The sequence below is a fragment of the Manacus vitellinus genome, unplaced genomic scaffold, assembly GCF_001715985.3.
Source record: "Manacus vitellinus isolate BGI_N305 unplaced genomic scaffold, ASM171598v3 scaffold_5_pilon, whole genome shotgun sequence".
Lineage (NCBI taxonomy): Eukaryota > Metazoa > Chordata > Aves > Passeriformes > Pipridae > Manacus > Manacus vitellinus.
Genome location: NW_021940682.1, coordinates 29266398 through 29284770, shown reverse-complemented (window position 1 = coordinate 29284770; position 18373 = coordinate 29266398). Strand labels below are relative to the sequence as shown.

General features: G+C 40.0%; 1 protein-coding gene across 1 annotated transcript; it reads right to left on the bottom strand.

Moving 5' to 3' along the window:
• Positions 1-1242: 1242 nt before the first annotated feature.
• On the bottom strand, positions 1243-16351 carry E2F7 (E2F transcription factor 7). The gene is made up of 11 exons (XM_008925499.3): positions 16082-16351; positions 14004-14172; positions 11643-11924; positions 10846-11004; positions 9664-9801; positions 8682-8876; positions 7962-8046; positions 6265-6784; positions 5117-5378; positions 3476-3900; positions 1243-2168 (listed from the first exon to the last, which is right to left on the bottom strand). The coding sequence occupies exons 1-11, from the start codon at positions 16331-16333 to the stop codon at positions 1992-1994; spliced, it is 2664 nt and encodes an 887-aa protein (XP_008923747.1). The 5' UTR covers positions 16334-16351; the 3' UTR covers positions 1243-1991.
• Positions 16352-18373: the final 2022 nt, after the last annotated feature.

Here is an 18373-nt window from a genome sequence, read left to right as displayed (position 1 = left end):
ATCAGCACCCACCATGTCACCTGGAACCCTAGCAGCCTGTTTCCTGCCCCAACAGCAAGACATGTATGTTAGCAGAAGTGCAGGGGCAGCGCTGTGCTAATTACACACTCCTTTTCAAAGAATAATTAATCTAAGTGGGTGTTTTATTATTTCTTCTAAGAAGAAATAATCCAGAAGGAAAAACTGTAAACTTTCATAACTGTAGTGTCATTAAAATATAAAAAAATTAGCAGTCTGAAGATGTCTCTTTACCACCCCTGAAATTTTCTATGATAATTCTGCTAGAGATTTTCTTTCAACAAGGGCTAACCAAACCCTCCTTAAAAAGCTGTTATTGGTCTATTCTAAGAAAAGGCCACATTACTCAAACTCTCAGCTTCACTAAAATTCTTTCTTAAATTTCATTTTCATAATACATTTCATTATAAAAATAAACCCCCCTCATCAAATCCCCAATCCTCAAACAAAGTCCTAGCCTCCCCTGACCTCAAAATAGTACATCCAACAGCATATCTACGCTTGGAAAATCAGTACCAGTACCAAAGAGAGAGCTGATCATGTTGGCCTTATGTTTGCTAAAAATCCAGAATAATGTGATGTCAAAGCAACACTTTCTGTCTTTTAAAAAGGAAACTGCACAAATTTAATTGCAGCTTGCTCTATGAGTGAAAACATACCCAAACATAAGAGCATTAACTCTTAAAATTATGTCCTATATTATTAATAGCACCATCCATTATTTGAGGACTCTGAATGTTAAGACTTTTCTTCCTCATTACCTTCTCCTAAGGCGTAAAGATAATTTTTAAATTTTTTTTATGGTAATTTCAAAATTTGAGGCTCCTGCTCTTTTCAGCTTCTTTTTATAGTTTAGATAGACAAGATCTCCCTTGTCTTCCCAATATGCTCAAATGCTCTATTAACTAGTTCAAATGCTAAGAAATTCCTGTAAGTGAAGAGTTAGGCACTTAAGCACATACCCCTTAAGTAGACAGCTAAGTAGGCACTTAGTAGACTCAGGTTAGACTGAATCTAATCATGTGGTTAATGACTTACCAGTGGTCCTTGGTCATAAAGTCTAGACTAGATATTTAAACAGGAGATGAAATCTTAGCACAGTCCTCTCAGTGGCTTGTCACTCAAATTATTCTGTCAAACCTATTTAAGGAATCAGGTTTTATATTCTTTACATCTAACTTGCATATTTTGCTTAGAGTAGAAGTAAAAGAAAAATACAACCCAAGGACTAATAACAGTTCATTAACACAACTATAAAAATGTTAACATTCACAGTTATTTTGGTCGTAATATTTTTCATATGTATACATTCAATCATACTGTGTTATTATTAGGTTTTTCTAACCACAAGTGCTGGGCAAATTGTACAACAACCAACTGACATTCAAGTAATCCTACCCTGAGAAAATCTGTTATTCTGAAGCTGCAAAAATCCTTTTTTGCACTAATCCCACTCCAACATACAAAATAAATAGCAAAGAGGCTGCACTGCGGAGGTAGGATTTGACAGATTGGAACCAAGGAAGCAGTTGTTCTCACCACTGCAGAAGTTTATCATTTTCACCACAGATTTACTCAGGGTAAGTAGAGTACATGCAAATAAAATGCTTACCCCAGATAAGTGCTAGACATCTCACTTAAAACCACAAATAAAGAACCCCTGGGGACTCCAAAATCTCTTTGCATCTCCTCACAGCAATAGATTAAAATCCCAAATAAAATTTGATGCCCACAAGGCTGTGTGAAGCACAGAATCTGAATTCAAATCAGTACTGAAGGAACAATTCAGTAAAAGGATTTCAGTACCAAGGATGATTTGTGAAGAAGATGGTTAACAGAACCAGTGGGTACATGGGGAAGCATGCCGAAAGGGGTGACATTTTAACGTGCTCCTCTTGCCAGGTAAGAGCTTGTTCTCTTATAATCAATACAGGGTCCTAAGCCAATCTGTCCACTCTTCGCAAAGAGCGGCATTAGTCAGGGCTGGTACCAGAGATTTCCAGTCTCCTCTGCACAGAGCTGGCATTTCTGATCTGGTTGCCTTCATTTTTCTTCCAAGCCACAGGGTCTCCAAGACTTCCGGGAGTTTTGAAAAACGCCTCATGATGTGCAGGACGAATGCTCTTGGGAGTGAGGGGAGTTGATGAAGGCTATTTGTGAAACAAAACCAAAGTGATTCAGCAGTTTTCTCAAAGCCTACATGCAAGCATGCAAACAGAGGACAGCTGGGAGACATTAATCCCTGTACCCTGCTACTAGAGAGAACCACTCACACATCCTTTCAGAAGCTCCACATGAAAAGCTATGGGCTTTGCCCCTTTTTGTTCTGGAACTGTATGCCAGTACATCACTGCTAGAAGATGAAAGCCTCTATCTTATTTCCAACTTAAATGTTTTCATGATTAGTTCATATTCATTCATTCTTATGCCAATCTTGTCTTTTAGCTTAAATGGCTCTTTCCCTTCCCTGATGTTTTACTCACTTTTGTTATTTGTTAGCATCAGTTATTTGTTAGCATCAAGAGAAATCAAAAATTAGTCTTCTAAACCCTGACCACTTCTGTTTTAGGTGCCACTCTACTGTAACCTCTAATGTTAGTATCTGTAATAAGATTGGCTGCCAACCAGTCTCTTATTACAGCCTTTTTCTAAAGCTCAAACAAGATAACAATAAAGTAATGTTCATAAAGCTTCTAAATGTTCAACCTGCTTGTCACTGCATTAAACAATAGGAAAACAAACCACAGATTTAAGAATGTAAGCTGAATTAGTGTCAAAATGTCACTGCTAATAGTTGTAAAGACCCAGGTAACACAGTGTGACTTGAGTGTTTTCTGTCACTCATATTTCAGATAAATGAGTCCTCCTTCACTTTTGGATTTCTCATTTTTTTACCCAAGAGCCTGTTTCTATGGAAAATTTTTAAAAATACCTGTATAAAAAAATATCAGCAAACACCACAAGAATAGTTGGTGTCTCTCAGTTCTGATGCTGCTGTTACGTTTCCATTATGTAGTGAAGAGAGATCAGAATGGGGCTGAGGGGGTAACCCAGGACACTACTACCTGAAGAAGTGTTGCAGCCAACTGACTCCTGAATTCTGACAAAAAATCCTCCTATCCACCTAATGTGTTTCTGTAGCCATTGCATAACACACAATGATAATGTCAAATGGGGAAAAAACACTGACTTAGATTTCTGGGGGATTTTAAAATTCCTGTAAGAGTTTTGAAACTAACCATAGATGTGCTATGCTGAGCTATGTCTTCAACACTGTCCCAAGCCCTGTGCCACTGCTACAGATGGACACACACAAACTATGTGGAAGACACCAGCTCTCAGCGTGCCAGCTCATCACTCTGACACAGCAGCACCAGACTGTGGCACAAAGTGACTTCAGGCCCTGTGACCTGGCATGTGTCTTTCATCATCACTCCCTCACACCTTTTACTCTTACCTGCTGCAGCTTCAGAAGGGTCACTGGGTGCCCCACACACATGGGGGAGTCCAGTTTAACAGCACTGCAAGATCTTGTAAGCACAGGACTCAGGTGCAGAGCAGGGTGAGCTGGTTGCTGTAGATCCACAGAAGGGGCAGGTGAGACCTTGGGGGTGACCACTGCTGTGGTGCTTATGAAAACAGGGGTTGTTGATGCCAGGCTGGACATACTGCAATTCATGGAGGCACCAGCTGAGAATGAACCATCAGGAACTGGGGAAACAGGACTGGTGAATGAGGGGGAACAGACGAGAGGGAAGGAACCCAAGGCTGCCGATGGCACCATGACACAGGGTACACTTAGAGAAGGTAACTGGTTCGAAGCCAGGCTTATGGCACCAGGGGCTTGGTTTGCAGAGAACAGGAAATTAAAACTGCTTAGTCCTAAACCAAAGAGAGAGAAAACAAAGCATTAATACAGTTGACAAATTGGAAGTAAATTATTGTAACTTCACCCAGAATAGGAAAAAGGTGTGAAAATAAAGAAAAGTCTGACTAGGAAGTAAACTATGGCAAAAATAATAAAAAATAAGCAAGAAAACTGTCACAAATGCCTGACTCTTCCGTCCAGCTGCTTTTCCTCACTTTCCTCCATCTCCCCCCCTGCTGTTTGTTCACTGTACCTGCATCCACTTACTTTGGTCATATTAAGTACCAACCACACACATCTTGCTGTTTTCTGCTTCTAACTTCAATTAAAAGCAACATCTTGGCTAAGCAAACTCTTTTTTTCACTAACAGGAATCATATCCTCTGATATATGAAAACATATACGTTGCTTTTAACAAGAAAGAAACCTCAAACTAAACCAAACTCAACAGATGGGAGTCACCCACAAAGACAGACCAGAAAGACATTAATTTTTCTGAAAACAGCTGAAATACTGTGTTGAAACAAAAGCTGCTCTGGCTTCCAGTTTGTCTGACCTTCCAAAACACCAGGATCAGCATTTTCAAACTGACCATCTCCATCTAAGTCATATCCATAGACCCCACTCGGTGCCACAAGGGAATCAAATACTAATGCAGTAGTCATGGCAATCTGCCACACATGTCCTATTCCAACAAAACAGTCTTTCACTGCACACAAACACAGACACAAACCATGGTGGACACAAAATTCTCTTGCAATATTTTCAGCTGCTTCCCCTCTATCCCTACAGTGTCCTACAAGCAGGATTGGCTACACTTGCAGTGCCTTGGTTTTTGGGGGGTTATCTTGACGATGCATATTACAAGACAATACAAAGTTTGTAGGTGACTAAATTCATCCACTCAGGGGTATGCTGCTGCTGTTTTGGCCACCTTACTGCCAAACCTAGACTTCCAGCTCCTCCGAGTTTTGAATGCTGGATAAGTGTCCATTTTGCTGCCCATAATTCAAGCATGCAAAACACATTAATTATCTCTATTAATGTTTGAGAAAAACGCCCGTCTTTTCAGAGAAGCAGCAGTTCACATGAAGTCAAGATAGTTTAGAGCTATTAAACTACTACAGAGAACTGCTGTCAGGTTTTCTGTGCCCAATATAGACTTATTCACCCATTTGTAGGACACCATATTTGCTCAGTGAACAGATACAGAGGTTTGGCTGTCCTTACCAGTGGTAGGCTGAAAATAAAGATATTGTGGTTGGAAAGGTTGATTGGCATTTTCTTTAGAGATATGCTCATTTCCTGGAGGGGGTTCATCAGGGTCTGTGTTCTGAGATCGTTTTTGTTGCTCCTGACAATCTAAAGACTCCTTGCTTGCAGCCTCTGGAGCAGCAGGACTTGTGAGGTCAAGACGATAAGTTTCTAGATGTACAGCAGAGGGACAGCCATTTCCTGGGGTAGATTCAGCCGTGGGTGACTCAAAAGGCTTCTAAGCAAAAACAAAAGTGGAAACAAAGAGTCCAAACTGAAAAAACACAGTGCAATGCCTCTCATGCACCTTCCTTGCCTATAGAATAAAATGAGTATCTGCAAAGGAGCAGCACAAACTTGATTAGCAAATCACCAAGTTAGAAATTTTGATTGAGGGTTTGAAGAGCCATATTAGTGATGCCTGAGCCCTGTGCCCTTTGTTCACTTTCAGTACTTGGAAACACTAGGTAAGAAATACCTGATCTCTGGGATTATTTTTTTATTGATAAGGAAAAACATTTGTTTCAAATGGTTTATATTGAACATTCAAATGGTTTATATGATACAGCCTTGAGCCTGACCCCTACTTTCAGTAGTTAAGAGAACCCTGAGACAGCTACGTATCACCTTCACCATCATCTTTCTCTCATCAGTCTGCTGTGGGCAACACCAAACTTGAGAGAGAGGGACTCAGGCTGTAGAGTAGTGGGAAAGTACAAATAATATCTGCTATAGCTCAGCAGAATAAGCAATGCTGCTGCTGTCTGGGAAAGCCCAAGCTAACAGAGGAAGATGAGGAAGAATAGTTACATTGATTTCTTCCCCTCTGATACACTGTTTTGTTCAAGACAACGATCAGGACACTGCTTCCAAAGAGCAGCTGAGCATCACATCACTAGGGAAAGCAATCACAGTCCATTTTCCCCTGGTAATGTGAAAATGTCTCCCAGTTAATGCCTGTACTCCCTGACACAGCTCCCTTACAATTTTCTTAACATGTGGGAGGTAGCATTTGTATCTCTAACAAGAGTGGTGTACTGAGTTTTCACTTCTGAAAACATTGTCTTAGGCAAAAGTCTTTCCTCACTATGAGAAAACCTAAGTGATAACGAAATTCACTTTACCTTGGGTACTACAAGTGAGAGGGGCAGATCACTCTGCTCCATAGTCTGCTTTTTAGCAGGTGGCTCTTCATCATCTGCAGGTGATGAGGGTGATGTGCACTTGTGGGAGCTGTGTTTTTTGCAGACAGCTGAAGGTACAGCAGCCTGAGCTTCGGCACTCCTGCCTCCCTTGTCTCCTGCAGTGGGGAGGGTCTCGCTCAAGTTATTTTCCAGAAGACCACCACACAACATAAAAAGGGATGAAGATGGGAAGCACAAGAAGGGTTGGTTGGGAATCAGGGTAGCTTTTCCATTTTCTGTTTTGGAAGTTGCAGGCATGGAAGGATGTGGAGCTTGGCTGCTGATGCCAACTGGTAGTGAGAGGCTTGGCACCTCTGTATGAACCACAGGGAAAACAGCCTGAGGCAAAGGGTTAACACAAAAATCAGAGTCCCCAGGAACCGGAATAAGGGAGAAAGGTGAGGTTATGCTTGAGTTCCTTGCTGAATTTAGTATAGTTTCTGTGTCACAAGCTTTATTCCTAAAAAAAAACAGTAATGAAAAGAAGAAAAACATTTAGCCCAAAATTAAACCTCTATTTTATCCTTAGAAGCAAACAGGTACAATTTTGGACATAAATGTGGAAAAATTCCCCCCCAACCACTATTTTTACACAGTTTACAAAGAGGGTCACTTTTTATTATTCCTAATTACACAGAAGTAGACTTTTCTGGCTTTTGGTGGAACAATAATGCTTTTGGCTGCACTTGACTAGAGTCAATCATTCACAAATGAATTCAGATAGGGATAGGTGTAGAGAAGACAGATGAGAAACAGAAACACTCTTCCACAGAATCATGATTTGCTCAGTTGTGGTGGTTTGGGCTAGGCCTTTCTTGGTGACCAGTTTGTAACCAAGGAAGGGTCCAGATTTACCCAGTATTCCCTACGATTTTTACGTAAGCCAGACTATAAGAAGAAAGGAGGAGAGGCCTTTGCTCTCTTTCCTTCCGGTGGCTTGGAGGTGCAGGTTCCCTGCTGTTGAATCTGCTGTGTTGGGGAGCGAGGCCTGGTTAGGCCTTGCCGACCTTGGGAGACAGAGGTTGCCGGCGATCGTTCCGGAGCGACTCTCAGTTGTCCCAAGGAGAGCAGTGAGCTATCTCTTTGCTAAGTCTTTTAGTGGTTAGATATTGGGTCACTAATTGGGATATATATATATATTTTATTTTAGTTTTGTTCCCTTTCCCTTCCCTTTCCCTTGTGAAATTGTATATTTTAATTGTATATAAGTGTAAATATATTTATATATATCACTTTGGTTGTCTCTCTCTCGTTTCGGGTTTTTCTTAGTTTTTTTTTCTCCCTCTTCTCCCTGAGGTTTGGGTGGGGGGGGGACTTCTGGTGGTAAGGTTTGGAGACTTGGCAGGGAGCCAACTTCAAACCATATCATCAGCCTATATAGACAACAGGTCAAAGGACACAGGGATGACCTATATAAACATATATGATACAAAGAATTACAGAAGCGAAACAACAGTGGTGGTACAAGTGGGTATAAAATGATCACAAGAAAACCTGCCATGCTGACACCTGTCAGTATTAAAATAGTAATAACGAGACTGTCTGGCAACTTTTTTATCTCAGTCTCTGGAATCTATCCTTAAACTAAACATGACAAGCACAAAGGTGAAACTGGACAAGAGTTAAGACCAACCTACCTAGCATCTTCCTCTATTTTCTGCCTGCAGACAGCTGCTAGATTTATCATTTTGGAGCAATATTCATCTGAATTCACAATACCGTCTGAAAGAACAAAGAGGTATTCAGTTTACCAAGAGTATTTTGATACTGGCCATATAAAATAATTGCTATAATCTTTCAGTCCTGAGACATTTTTATAACATCCACTAATCACCTAGAGCCAGAACCTGCAAAACACTCAGAACTCTCAGTCCCACTGGAGAGGTGTTCATCATCATCATTTCCTATAAGAGGGGACTGTGAAAAGCCCTGTAATTGCTTATCTTTTTCAACAACTATTCATTATTAGATTGTTACTGTAAAAATTCATTACATTAGGAACCATAAAATAAACAAGCATTTTGTGGCTAAAGAATCTTTCTTTACCTATGCCAAATTTTAACATAAGAAACTGTAGTATAGTTGCAGTTAGTAGAGAACAGAAATATTTACCAGAAAACCAACTGCAGATTTAAAACAATATGGCCCAGATTGACCTCATCTAACTTCAGGCACTTGACTGGAAGGTCTAAAAGACAAATCTCATCATCACATGGACAGTAGAAATATAGGTACCTCCCAGGAGTAATTCACATATTTAATTACACTGATTCAGCCATTCAAGGGTCTTAAATTGGTGGGCTGTCATTTGAGCAGATACAGTGGGACACAAAATAACATGTTTCATTAGTAGTTACCTTCCCTCTCTTGATGTGGGCTGTTGGGCTCAGAGCTGACCTTCCTTCTGGTCCCTTCAAAAGGCTGTGCACCATTAAATGAAGCGTGACGCGTAAACCTTTGCTTTCCAGTAGCACAGATCTGATACTGGGCACAGGCTCCTCTCTCTGTCCCTGGCAGAGAATCAGATGTTGGGCTATGCCCTCTCAGCTCATCTGCAGAGACATAATTTTGTACAACAGTCCTTCAGGCAACACAGCTCATTTAGGTTTCTTCCATGTTACCAAACTTGGGCTTAAGGAAAGACGTAACCTCCATACTATCTCAAACCCCACAACACTGAAACAGATTTAGAGCTCAGTAGGCACCAGTAGACAAGATAAGGGCTTTCCTCCTACCCATTCCATAGGGGCCAGGAGGAGAAAGGGTACTAAGATGGCATTAACATTATCCTTCACTTTTACTTGGTGCTGGCACTGGCCTGACCCAAATATCAAAGCCAAAGGGCTTCCCTTTGCTCTGGCTTCCAGACAAGAATTATCAGTTTACAGAGACACACTGTCCCACCACCTCATTCTTTGCACTCAAACTTTTTGTACAAGGGGACATCTCCAAGAAACAGCCCTGCTCTACCTTGGTAAGTCCCCTTACAAAGACAATAATTCACTGTATAATTGTTATGGAATTACTGAGATTTTGCAAATCAAAAAAGCTGTGGACCCAGATTTGAAGACGTTGGCATTATCTGCCATTGCTCTACAATTCCTACAGTTATGCATATATTTATCTAAGTCAGTAGACACAGTATCCTTCAACATCCCTCCACAGCCCCAGCTCTTGAGCACAAAGTCTAATAAGGGTCAATGTTGAGCTGGCAGCAGTTAATAATCACAGGGTACACAATGAAAGCTGAACCATTCTTTCCACACGGAAAGCAACCTTTACCACTTGGGAAGGGCCTGTCAAAGCAAAAAGAAAATAAGTGCAAGCTACACAAGTTACCAGTCTTTCCAGAGAATTCCACAGGCCCAATCCACTTGAAGGCTGGTTTGCGTCCTCGTTCCTCGGTGACGTGAACTTTCTTGATCAAGCCTAGGCTGGTGAGAACGTTGGCAATATCATACAGTCTTCGTACCTTTGCTAACAACAAAACACAGAAATAGTTAAGACAGTCAGGTTTCAATGGATACAGTATATAAGTAATTTCATTCCAGAACATCACCACAGCTTTCACAAATGAGGTGGGTAAAATCAAATTGGGATGCACTTAGGTCACCTCCTATGAAGCCTCCATGCCAGCTTCCACCTCATTGTCACTGCTGCTTCATATGTTTGCTGCTCAGGTTTAAGCTCATCTACCTCATTTCGATGGAAATAGGTTAGGAAATGATTACACCAACAATTTTCCCAGAAAAGGCAGCTGCCTCCACGTGGAGTAAAGACAAGCTGGGGGCAAGAGGCACAAGAGTGCACAGCTGATCCAAAGAGGACACATGTCCATAATTTTTAAAAATTGTAACACATTCAGAAAAATCTCCGTGACTCTAGTAAACAACATCTTTGAGTTGACTATGATACCCACATGTTGCTCAGTTATACTCCTCACATTTCTCCTGATATTTGGGGTAGAATTTTAAGACTGAAGTGCAAGTATTTTTTTTTAAAAGTACTTTAAAGACTTAAAAGTCTTTATCTTAGAAAAATTATTTACTAATGCTGAGTTTTTCCATGCTGTCCAAGGGATCGAGGTACTAATCCCCACTAACTGAAAAGCAAAATACCATCCAGCTGTGAAAGACTTCTGGGGTAAAAAGGAGAAGTAGCACATTTCTGCAGAGAAGAGAATTATTTCCATCCAATTAAACATCATAGTTCAATAAGTTCTGAAATATCATTCAGAGCAATACAGGAAACAGGGTTTAAGTATGAAAGAAAAAATCAACCAAAAAAAAAATAATTTCCTTCATTCTGAAGCTAAAACTTGGGAGATAATTGTCAAAGTGACTCTTCCCCATATCAAGCTCTATTTTCACAAACTGACACTTGCAATTAAAAAACCCCAAACCATACTTCAGCAAAAGATTCATGACTCGCTCTTGCTGTTACTTCCTGGTGTCAATCCAAACATACCCCTGTTTTCTTTACTCACTGATTGATTCATTTGCCTCTCATTAGGCAGCTTACTTTTAAATTTGCTGTGGTCCACTGTATCCTGGGTTTCTTCTATCAGTATCTTTGCTGCGATGTCCAGAGTGACTATCTTGGTCTTGGAGACAAGGAACAGCATGACAAACTTTTGGCTCATAATCCGCAATGACTTGTCCTTTCTGCTGTTTGCAGATGCTGTGTTACAAATAATACCCAAGCCTCTTAGCATATGTCATCCATCACAGCCAGAAAACTAGTAAGTAGGTTTCTCACGCGCAAAAGGAGCAAAGTATTTACTTGTCAGGAAGCAGAAATCTTTGGAAAGGCAGTTGAGTAATGCAGACAGAAGTGTCTCTTCAAAAGGCAATAAAAATTGCAGAAATAGCTTCTAGAAAGTCAGATTCCAAGACTGATGTTATGCTGTTACACAGTTTTGTGCCACTATAATTTTGTGACTCCAATGGACCAAAGTCCTTTGTTTAAGTACCTTAAACCATAACGTGTCACATGGGCAGCATGAAACAGTGGACAAATGAAGATGGCACCTTCTGGCAGGATAAAGTGTTTACTGTCAGGTACAGGTGAGTAAAGAACTAGAGTATCTAGTAGAAGTTCTGCCAGTTTGTCGCACAGAGGGAAAAATCTGTCTTGAGACTTATGTTAGGAACAAAATAGAAGGAAGAATTCTGCACCCTCCATGGTGAATTCAGCACTTTTTTGGGAAGGATAATTTTTTATTATTTAATTTAAATGCAAAGCAAGGGAAAAAGTCACATGGTAAACTGAGAAAGAGATTTGTGTCTCTGTATTATCACACTCAACAGTTATCTTACCAGAGCTGCAATCTGGTTCTGAAAAGTCCAGTAATGGTCTGTCTTGGGAATGAGGAATAGTTTCCTTTTTCCGTTCTCCAAATTTGTACTCTAAGTCCTGTTCCTTGTGCTGGAAGGTCATTACCTCTCCATACTGCAGCTCTCCTGCTTCCTGAAGCATTTTCAGAGTTTGGCTGAGGTTGTGCCGGCCATGCCAACAGTACTGGTTCTTGGCCACACGGCTAACCAAGTGCAATGACTCCAGGACATTCACTATATCATAAATTCGTCTCCGTTCAACTCCTGTTTTAAGGTTGGGGAGGAAAGACATAGATGCTCATCAGATTTAATGTGCTGTTCAGCAGAAGTGAATAGAGAACTGGCTGTTCTCTAGTACGGAGTGTCCACAACACATTTTTCACTATTCATCTGGACACATCCATATTTGCACAATTAAGACCTGATTTATGTGTGGTCAGCCTCATTGTATGCTGCCCTTTGTCTATTTTCTTAACTTCCCATCCAGCCATGGCTTCAGTTTAAAGCACTTACACTGTGTTTAGAACTGATTGCAGTCTGCCCAGCCTTGCTCACTAAGACCTACCCAGACTGCCTTGAGGTTTTCAGAGCATTTTGGCCCTTCCTGACAGAGAGCTTCAGAGCTCAGACACATAACTGTGCACAAGCCTGTGTGGAACAGAGGGCAGTAAAGGGTCTGAGCCTGGCACTGACATGGTGTAGAGATAAAAGCCCCTCATATAGGAACTAGTGCGAGTGTGGTCCTCCACTTGCGTTTCCAAGGGCACAATTACTTTTACTTCCTAAGCAAGTACCAAGCAAAGGAGCATTAAAAGCTTCACAGAGTGCAAAGCAGTGTAGGATATGACCCACTGTTCCCAAATGCAGCAGAAATGAGTCCTTAGTGCTGGTTGGTTCTACACCTATGGGAAATCTATGAAATGTACCCAACTCGAGTTCAGCCTGACTGATGTGAGCAAGGCTGGGAACTGAATAAGAACAGGTTGGTGGCTCTGCTCACTGTTCCAAATACTCATGTCCCGTGCTGTTTGAAGCATGGCTGTTATATATAACACAGGGCACTATAAGCTGGTGGCATCATCTGAACCTGAAATGCCCTAACAGTTAACACCAGCAGAGCAGAACAAGAGCTAGTTAGGGAGAAAGGTTTTGAAAGACTTCCCTGTGGAATGCAAAGTCTTGATGCATCTGTTTACCCTTCTGGAGAATATGGATAATACTTACCAGCCTCATATGAAAATTAGGTGAAACAATTTATGAGTATTTTTTAGAGTGCGGAAATCTTGGATTGAAACATACTCCGGAAAAACAAGAGTGCTACACATATCCTGGTGTTTTTCAGGCATCAGCATTTTTATAGCCCGCTTTTTGGCCTTTCCATAGTTCTTCAGTGAACAAAGTAATATATATTCATAGCAAAAGCTGTATCACAGCCATCATTTTTTACACAGAGAGCAGCAACATGTGAGTAATTTTGTTGTCACTGAGGCAAGTGGATACAAGCAAGCAAGGAAGGGAAAACAAAGGGAGAAGGACAAACACGCCCCCTCCTGGGAGGCAAAATTCCCAACAATAAGTTTTAAAAGAAAGTTTCTACCATTTAGGAAACCAAGGTAACATCACTTCCAACACAAAATAAAGAACTATTCATGTTCAGCTGTACAAGGTTGGAGCACAAGCATCGCATGCAAACACATAAAGGAGTAACTGCAAAATCCCAAAGAATAATTAATTTTAAAAGTAATTTAACTATTTACCTAATCTGAATTCTATCCTATTTCCACTTCCCATTACCAAGGCAAATAAATGAGTATTTCAAGGCCTTTCTTAACAGAGTCATAGAGGACATCATTTAAACCTAAGAAAACCTTGAGAACCATGAGATCTTGGAAGGTATAATGTCAGACATATTGCAGAAGTCAGGCAGTAAACCCAAATAATCTCCTACACCTAGTAGTTTGCAAGCGTTTCCTCAAATGTTTCATTTTGACAAAATTTGTCATTTTTAAGTCCTCTTTCAGAGGTTTTTCAACTCTTGAGTCCTTCAGTGTTCAATAAATTGAATATTTAAGAAAGTAACAGAGTTGGTAAACAGCTGGAGGCAAGATTTGTCCAGTGAAAAGTACCATCAGAAAGCAGATTTCAAAATGGTAGCATTAACAAGCAGCAAAGACACTCAGGAATTTTAGGCATTTCCAGCTCTTGATTAGTATGATTAAAAGAGCATCCAGATCATGGGAAAGGCAGATTTTGAAAGTAGTCTGTTAGAAGATGATCTTTGGAAGGCCCACCTGTTGGGTTACCCCAGGTGATCAGTTACCCCATTTTTGCAGGTATACATACCAAGAACTGAAGCCACTTCATCCAAAGAAATGGTAGTTTTCTCTGTTGACAATGGATAATTTGGATAGCGAGCTAGAAACTTTTGGCACAAAAGTCCTAAGCTTTTCTGTTTTCTGCTGGGCCTCTGCTTTTCAAATTCATCAACCGTGGTGTCGTCTACTATATCATACTGTTAAAAAATAAATGTTAACCCTTTAGTGCAGAGCTTTAAAAGCAAGACATAGTCAAGCGAGACATATTTCAGATGCTAGCAATATTTAAGCTCAGATTTTTTATTAAGGAAAAAAACCATGGACTTCTTGCAAGCACAGAGCACTTGGGTGACACGCAAGCTCTTTCTAATTCATCACGCAAGATATCTACAGAAAAACTCTTATCTGCACTATCATGAAATAACGGTCATGTATAAGGAAAAAAACCAGTAATATCAAAAACCCAAGACTTGCAGATGGTAAGATCCTACTTGAAAAGAGTACTTCTTTTTGAGAGGAGAAGGAATATTCCCTCAAACAATTCTGGATCTAATAAACCAGAAGATGCAGAAGACATCAAAGAGTTCCTGCAAAACCTCTTTCAAAAGCTTTTGCTGCCCTTCACAGTGACTTTATCACTTTAAGAAACCAGTGATTGGGGAAGGGTTGGGGGTACAATGCTAAGAGACTATAAAAGGCACTACCTGGTCTTTGAACCTTAAACTCAGTCAAACTGTTATGTTAAGGAATTCTGTAAGATGGTCTGAATATGGTCCCTGAAGTGACAAAAAAAAAAAAACCCAAACAACAAAACTGTGATGCCAAGAATGTACGAAGAGGTATGTTTATTTATCACAAAATGAGAATGATGGAGGGTTTTTCTGGTAACCTTGGGGTTTTCTTCTGTGTCAAAAACGGGAAAATAAGTTTTGCCCTCTGGCAAAGAAAGGCTGAGGATGGTGGCCACATTTCCTTGTGTATGGGATCTCAAACCATCCTTTGCTAGTGACTAAGTGACCTTGTGGCAGGCTGTTGCTCTGACAGAATTCTTTGAGTTTTATATGGTATCAAAATAGTAGTATTCTTACAGTAACACTTCTACTTCTTTTATAAGTTACCTTTCTAAGCAAAGAAGATTATTAAGGGTAAGTTTTATTAACTAGAAAATATTTGAACTCTTTACAGTAGTCACCCCAAAAATGTTGTGTGATCTTAGCAGCTCGGAGTGGTAATGAAGTAATCTTTAACATCAACTATTTTTTACTTACTGGATGCTATGTTAGGAATGATCTTTCGTTATGACCATGCAGAATTCTCTAGACTACTGTAATCGCTGTACTTGCTGTAAAACTACACTTCCAGTGTGATCTGTGGCCTATCAAATGATGCTTCTCAGTAGGAGGACCCTCAAACTATTTTCCTGTCACTGAAATCACCAGGGAAGGGTATTATACAGGAAATAATCCAGGAGATAGAAAGTAGTGGTTGCAACAAAAAAAGAGTATGAAGGAAGAAAACTGTAATGATGCCTACTACAACCTGACGTCCTTTTCTCCAGGGACAGACTTCCCAAAGTGAGGACAAGGATCAACACCTGCATTGCCCAAGTCTCGGCAAGTAAAAATCTTCCTAACACTTGACCACTAGTCTGGGGGCTGGGGTGGAAAGAGGGAGAAAGGTTTCAGCTGACCACTTTGCAGGGTTGTTGTGGACAAGGTATAAGATTTGAAAAGCATGCTCTTCCATTGTTGAATTTATTTTTGAAAATGATGCCTGTTTAAAACTGATCTGGCAATTTACTTTCCAATGTGGTTCAGAAGTACTAGGGAAAATGGAACATTTAAACTCTACTTCCTTCACTGTCCTTTTAAGTAATATTCAGGCTCTTGAGGGGTCTCAGGTCAGTTACTAGTAAGACAGTTGCTTTTAGTCTTTTGATGTCCTACTGCTCAGCCAGTTGCTGTGTAGGCAACTGTCCTTGGGAGTGTCTTATAATTCTGCAGTTTTCCATAGGGAGCAAAGGATTGCTTGGAAGAAAACTGAGGAACAATTTAAGGAAGGTCTGATTCCTAACTGAACATAAGGCAATTGTGTTCTGAGTCTCACCTGTAATGAATCCGGTGTGTCACTCTGCTCACTGTTTTCTATGGGTCTGAAGAGCTCTTTTTTCTTCTCTCTGTCCCTCATGTCAGGGCTAGCAGCACTAACAAGCATCTTCAGGTTAGCAGTAGGGGTCCAGGGATCAGGCTGAGGTCTGTCAATGATCTTAACAGGTGTAATTGGATTTCTTTCCGGCGTGCAGCCTTTTTGCTTCGATAGATCAATTGGTTCATTCTTAATTGGAGTCTTTGGGGCCATCCTGGATCGATCAAATATGTTTTCCTATTAAAAACAAAGTTCTTTAGACACAACAGGAAACATTCCAACAATCAATTTCACCGTTCTTATGAAGGTAATTGTAGTGACTCATGCCTTGAGACTCATAGATATATTTAGCACAGTTCTTCTGCCTTTGTTGGAAGTGGTAAAATATTCTACATGCTGCTGTACTGCAGGAAGTGTATATGAGATACTGCCTTGAAATACAGAACCGGAGGTCAATGAATGCAATTTGTGGCCTATTAGGCTTTTAAACTCTGACTGTTATTACAAGACATCATTGCCCACAAACATAAATCACCAAATCGCAGCAAAACTGAAATAATGCACTGTTCATATTACACTTATCAAGAAAACACACTATTCTGTTTGAAAGGTCCCTAGTTAAAAGCCATGCTGGGGATGCAGCTCAAACTGTCATAAAATGTCAAACTGAAATGGATGTAACTTTACGTGCCAGTGAGAAAAGTTTTGCATCTGCACTGTCCGCTGCTCAAAGAAACAAAGAAAATCTTCATAACTGTTCCTTGACTACAGCTAAGAGCTGCTAGAAGGAAAAGTCTAATTCATCAGCTGATCTTTATCATTCCCTGAATGAAGCTCAACTCCTTCCAGTCCCTAGCTGCAATCAAACTTTTTTCATATTTCCTCTTTAGATCCAATTTTACCCCTTTCCCTTATTTCAAGAATTATCACTACAGATCAACTCATTTCAAGGGACCGACTGAAGGAAGCATCAGTGGTATCCTTAAGCTGAGATCTGTTTTTTGAGCAACAAGAAACACTACTTCACTCTAGCCTACTAGTGTAAATAGCTAATGAAGATTCAAGGAATTAAGTAAAGAGGATGCCATATTGGCTTTCTTTGCAGGATATCAAAAACTGTGACCTAAATATCCTAAGCCTGGTACAGAACAGGACTTCCAGAAATACCCATGCAGAAAGTTGCACTGTTTCTTCTTGCCCAGGGAAATCAATGTTCTGTTTAGATAGTTCAGATATCACTTAATTCCTCTTAATACCCTATAAACAGGACACTGTTTTCTGGATCTCTATATTGTTCAGCGGTTTCTAGATTTACTATGCACCTTGAGTGAAGTGAGACAGAAAGCAAACTGAACAGACTATCATCAGAAACCTAGAAGAAGTTATAATTTGCTGTAATGGGCAATGAAGCCTTTGAAATCACAGTAAACTGCTTTTAATCTAAAATTCAGGTTTGAAGTTATTAACTCTTCAGTGTAACTGTGGCTTTTTGGTCTCAAATTGAGCAAGTCTTCCTGTTCAGATTAAGATTACTGCTTCATTTTTTTGAAAATTAGTTTTAAAAGTCTAACATGACAACTTTGAGGCTGGATATTTTGTGTTGCAACAAATCCAACTCAGAAATGGCAAAAAAAGCCAATTAATATTAAATATTAAGTTATACTGGTTTGCTGCAAGAACTTTCCTAAGTTTTGCCTTTTCTTTAAAGTAATTTAACTATTCACTAGCTGAAATAGATATTTAAATAGGTGATGCCAAAAATCATCCTAACAGGTACAGTCTAGCTAGAAAGGAGAAAAAAGTTTTAGTAACAATTGAAACTGGCTTTTACTAGGAGCAGTTTTGTAGCATTCAAACTGGAAACAAATTTGGCACATCAAAAGCACTGTTCTCTGAGCACTGATGAAGAGTACTTCTGCATATGTTCATCTATGAATGACCCAAAAGGATATAATAAATACATCTCATTTTACAATTAACAGTCAGCCAGTTGTAACTTACTATACTATGATAACTAGGGGTCAGTTTAGAGGCCATGGTACTTCTTAGAATGCATGTTCACATCATGATGGCACTCAATATACTCTCACAATTTTCACGTTTGGCAGTGAATCAACACTTAAGGAATGGAGAAAGTCTACCTTCCCCTCAAGTTCCTGTTCACTGTCACTAGTGGTAATGGAACTGCAGTGGGGGCAACTGAAACTGCTGTTTCAGCACCTCAAATTTTCACGTTTGCACAAATATCACAGT

What these genes read in the sequence shown, in the direction of transcription:
- E2F7 (XM_008925499.3), bottom strand. Translation starts at nt 16,333, where the DNA reads ATGGCCCCAAAGACTCCAATTAAGAATGAACCAATTGATCTATCGAAG. An exon ending in CCCACATCAAGAGAGGGAAG is followed by an intron (nt 8,047 to 8,681) that starts GTAACTACTAAT and finishes TTGTTCTTTCAG; the next exon opens with ACGGTATTGTGAATTCAGAT. An exon ending in TTATTTTCAGCCTACCACTG is followed by an intron (nt 3,901 to 5,116) that starts GTAAGGACAGCC and finishes TCTTTGGTTTAG; the next exon opens with GACTAAGCAGTTTTAATTTC.